This window comes from Apaloderma vittatum, unplaced genomic scaffold (genome assembly GCF_000703405.1).
Source record: "Apaloderma vittatum isolate BGI_N311 unplaced genomic scaffold, ASM70340v1 scaffold25175, whole genome shotgun sequence".
Classification (NCBI taxonomy): domain Eukaryota; kingdom Metazoa; phylum Chordata; class Aves; order Trogoniformes; family Trogonidae; genus Apaloderma; species Apaloderma vittatum.
The window spans coordinates 17,280-22,051 of record NW_009716874.1 but is presented as its reverse complement, the minus strand read 5'-3'; the positions used below and the strand labels follow the sequence as shown (position 1 = coordinate 22,051).

Sequence of the window (4,772 nt, the reverse complement as noted above, 5' to 3'; positions counted from 1 at the left end):
AGCAGCGCGTCGAGCTACCCATAATAGGGCCTTTCACAGAAGATGCACCTGTCATCTCTTTCTCTGTCTGGGCTGCAGAGAGCTCACCTCCTAGGTCCTGGCACATCTTGCCCTCATCCTGCCTCAGTTTCTCCCCTGCAATATCCTCTGCTTGCCCCAGTAATTTCTTCCTTTGTCAACTCCACATTTTGACTCTTCTCACCTTCACCACTACCAGCAGCCACCAGAGAACTGGTCACACAAATGAAAACCCATGCTCTCGTTACACGTTTGTGTCTCCTTCCCTTACCTGCTCAGGCTTCAGCCTTCCCAGGACACCAACTTGTGGACACTCCGCACCAACAGGAGCACAGTCACTCAGGAGAGGGGCAAGGTCTGGCCTTAAAAGCAGCTCCCAGCCCAATGAGGGTGTGGGTGGGGCCCAGATGAGGTAGGTGAGGGGGATTAGAGCCTGCTGGCACCCACAGAGCCCTAACGAGGGCTGAGGGGGCACCTGCCCAGAGTGCCCTGTGCTGTCCCTGGGGCTGCTGATGGGTACCCCTGGAGAGCTCCCCACTCCCTCAGCTGCTTCCAGAGCCAGTCAAGTGTTTGGATCTTAATGTCACCAGCCAACATCAGGAAGCAATTGCCTTTGTTAATTTGCTAACTAGATCTTCTTTTGCAGAGCAGACATTAAGCTTGGCCCTGCTGGCACCATCAGTTTTGCTCTGCAATTTCCATCTGTTTCTAGCAGAGAGGAAGTCAATGCTAACCTGCTCTGTCCCTCCCAGGGCTGGTGCCCACCCTGTCCTTTTAGATCAAGCTCAGGAAAGGTGCCTGTGTGATCACGTTATCTGCAGGTCTCTCTGCGATCCCTGCCCTGTAACTTCTGAGTCCAGCAGCCAATTTTGACTGTGCTCAACAGGCACGTAGAGGTTTCTCAGGCATTAAATACCTACAAGTCTAACCAAAACAGGTGGCTGAGCAGAGGAGTAGGGAAAAGGCAGCAATATGAGCTGAACTGTGTTAGACACCGGAGAATCCATCCGTACAGAGGATGGTTGTAGGAACCAGCAGGTCATACTGGTTTAGCTGCTTTTAAAAGCTTCTATCTGCCATCTTTTTGGCTTTCTCAAGTCAGCCTTACCTCCAAAGAAATAATCCAGATTTCCATCTGAGGGTGCTGGTAGCTTTCCCAGGGTGGATCACAGTGAACAATAGCTTGGCCGTTGCAGTGGCTGCTCTGGAGCCGGGGAAGTGCTAGCAACCAGTGGTGGTGATTTGATGTGTTAGATATATTTAATAAGCGTTGCCAAAAAAAGCCATGAGCCTGTCCAGATATTGCTCTGAATCATTTCCAGCAACTCAGAGACGCCTGTTTAAAAATGCAAAGCTGCTGCTTTGTCTGGATGTGGGCCCTTTGTCTGCTCAAGGTCACTTGGAAGCAGAGGATTCCTGCTCCCCCGCGCAACAGAGCAGTACGAGAGGGAAGGTCCCTGCTCCCCACCCAGCAAAGGCACGAGACCCTTTTTCCCACTGCAGCTAATCACTGCGGTACGTTACTGCCTGGTTTGTGCCCAGGTGCTTTGACTGGTGCGTAAACTCAGTCACTGGATGGACTGAGGCATCCGACCTTCTCCCTGCTGATCTTCAGGGTGATGGGAGAGCACAGGGCAGAGCAGGAGGGGCTGAATAGAGAATTCAGGGACTGGGAGTTATCTTTGGCACTTTATGCTCACAGTTCAAGACTATGAAAATAAGCAGCTGGAGGAGGTGAGGCATGGTACAGCTAATTCTGAGAAAGCGATGTCTGGCCCCTGAGTGCTGGTGTTACTCCTGCTGCTGCCGGGTGGTCCGATGGGCAGCGATAGCTCATTTTGCTCCTTCGCGCTGGGAGCCTGGGTTTGTATTGCTGTAGCTCATCTTTTTCCTAGATAGAAATACTCTGTGCTTCAAGCAATGCTGGTTGTGGAAGGGCCTTTCTGGCAGGGAGAGGGAAGAGAAACCAAAGTTTCATGGGGCTGCTGCTGCTGAGCCAATAAACCATGGGGGATACAGAGAAGCCGTGCTCTTTGGTTATCTGAGGAGCTGAACGTATCCCCAGGACTAGATACAGTTTGTTCTATCTTGCTTTTTCTGTTTTATAGGCAAAAACGAAAAAGACTCAAGACAAGGGAGAGCGGGCCCATTTCCTCAGTGAGATTAAAGCGCTGAGAAAGGAGCTGAAGGAACGAGAAGAAACTGCCATGGCTGCAGCCCTTACCCGTGCCAGCGTTGTCCTTGCTACAAATACAGGTGCAAGATCCTCTCTTCCTTTGTGGTGTTTTATCTCCCTTGCCAGGACTCCCATAAACCACGTGCCCTGCAACACAGCCCCCTGCCAGGGAAGGAGGGAGACTTGGTCTTCCTGCTCCACACCCCTGGGAGCTCAGTCAAGCGTGCTGCGAGCTCTCAAGCTCTCCACAACAGGGTTCTCCCTGCTCACACTCTGGCACATGATGTTATTTACCAAAGACTGTGGGTCTGGAAGAGCCGTTGGTGTGAGGCAGCTTGGCCCAGCTTTGTGAGTCCTGAGTAGGAGCTGAGCTTTCCGTGAGTAAACAAGTGCTCTGGTAGGTGTGCAATCTGCTTATTGATTTCCTAAGTCACATGGAATTGCTCTCCCGCTTGGATAATTTCCACGACTGAGTGAATACAGCGCATGTTGCCGTAGCCTGGTCTCAGCCTGCCTGTATTTGGTTGGCTCTGGAAGGCATCCGAGCGGTGTAAGTGCCGTGGGTTCAGGGAGCAGCCCAGGGACTCCTCAGGCAGCACATGGAGGCACATCCGCACCTACCAGTAGGGAAGCAATACCCTTGCAATCGAAGGGGAATGTAAGTCCTTAAAGTTTAACATGTGCCAACGTGCTTTTCTAGATCAAATGTGTCATACTCTGGGGCCCACTTAGAATCTTCAGATTTGGTTGCTCAGGGATTATTATTTGCTGAAGGGAAACATCAATACTTCTAGGTCATAAAAAAGAACCTCATGGAGCATTCAGAAGTTACTGGTGTGAAGGTTAAAAGAAAGGTAAATCCTGCCAGTGCGTTGAAGGAAAGGTAGTTCCTTCCAGTACATTATTTGCTGGGAATTGGCCTCTCAATCCCTTTAACTTTGCCTGAAAAAACAGAGAGAAGTTTCCTCTTTTTCAGTAGAACTTCATTCTGAGCGCTCAGCTGATCAGATGTGATTTTCTCCAGGTCTCTGGGGCTTGTTGGCCAGCGTGGAGGTCTGTGTGGTTCTGCTTCAGCAGACGGTGGTGGGCAAACAATGGGGTTTGGGTTTTGTCTTTTCCTCGCTTAGGCAGTCCTGCTATTTGTCTAAAACCACATAGTCTGATGGCAATTAGTATTTATGCGAGCCAAAGTGCTCTGTTTCAGCAGAGAGAGAATTTAATCATGGCAACACACAGGGACACCAGTGACCTTTAGCTAATGGGAGCTCAATAAACTCAAGTCCAGCTGCAGGGCTGTAAGGGAAGAAAACCATCCGCACAGCTGCGCGGTGTGCTGGCACAGTCTTTTTTAGATAGAGAGAACTTTGCTACTTATTTCTTTTCTTCCCGCCTTCAGCATGGCAAACTTGCAAAAGTCAGGCTCGAACTGCATGCCCCTCGTTACCAGAGTGGATTTATACAGGCTGGAAAAAATATTTTAAAGGAAATCACAGTGTCTCAGTTGACAAACTGCAATATTTAAACTGATGCGAAGCTGTCGAGGCAGCAGGATTTACAGTGGCAAAGCAAACTCGTCCCTAGTCAGAGCTGCTTCCAGAGCTACACCACAGCAGCACAGGAGCTTTTGAAAAAACATTTCTGTGAACACTGAATAAAAATCTCCTTGTCTGGCATGCTGGCTTCCGAATCCTCCTCTCTTCCCTTTTCATGCCTTTTCCTTAAGGACTGCAGGGGTAGTTTTGATGCCTCTGAAATCAATACTTCTGATCAAGGCGTGGATCAATATCAGTTCGTGTCTGGATTACAGCGAGACATGCGTAAGGGTTATTCGTTTGACATTACAAAGGGATGTCTGATCTAAAAAAATAGCCCTTGCCGTGGTTGTCTGGTTACAGTCTCACGTGCTTTCCGTTCTGCTGCTGCCACGAGGATGGAGGGAGCAGCACGGCCAGGGAAGGCAGAGGAGTCAGGGTCTCAACTAATTTTTCCCCCTTGAGGTGTCCCTCGGGGTGTCAGGCAAGGCAAAGCTCAAGTCCGGCATCCTTTCGGCTTTGTTGGTGAGGAGTTTTGTTTGCCTTTGAGGGCAGACGGAAGGTGGGCGTTCGTTAGTGCTTTTGCTCTGCTCCTGCTCTGGGTGAAGTATTCGAGCATATTGTTCTGTTTGGCATCTGGGCTTCGCTGTTGGTTTCAAAGATACTTGGAAGCTTTCGGGCCCAAATGCTGGGGCGAAAAAAGGACAAACAGAAACTGGCAAAACCCATACTGACACGTGTACGTACTAGGCACGGACTACAGAGCTCAGTTTCTAAATCTCCGCAAAGAAACACAATTTTACCTGCCTCCCTCAATCACAATTAAAGCATGTGTAGTTCATTTTAAAAACAGATTGCTTGCTCTTCTGTGCTTCCCTGCTAAGCTCTGCACCTTCTTCTTTCATTAGGTGCTTCCTCAGATGGTCCACTGAAGCTGCTGCCTGAAAATCATTTTGATCTGGTGGTAATAGATGAGTGTGCTCAGGCCCTGGAAGCCAGTTGCTGGATACCTCTGCTGAAGGCTCCAAAATGCGTCCTGGCTGGGG

At 49.7% G+C, this 4,772-nt stretch overlaps 1 protein-coding gene across 1 annotated transcript in view; it reads left to right on the top strand.

The window, feature by feature from the left end:
* IGHMBP2 (immunoglobulin mu binding protein 2) overlaps positions 1-4,772 on the top strand; it is a gene marked incomplete at both ends in the record, with an annotated part of 31,366 nt that overhangs the window by 9,318 nt on the left and 17,276 nt on the right. Inside the window, 2 exon segments of the mRNA XM_009869707.1 lie at positions 2,127-2,274; positions 4,635-4,771. Of these exon segments, the coding sequence (XP_009868009.1) occupies positions 2,127-2,274; positions 4,635-4,771 (285 nt within the window).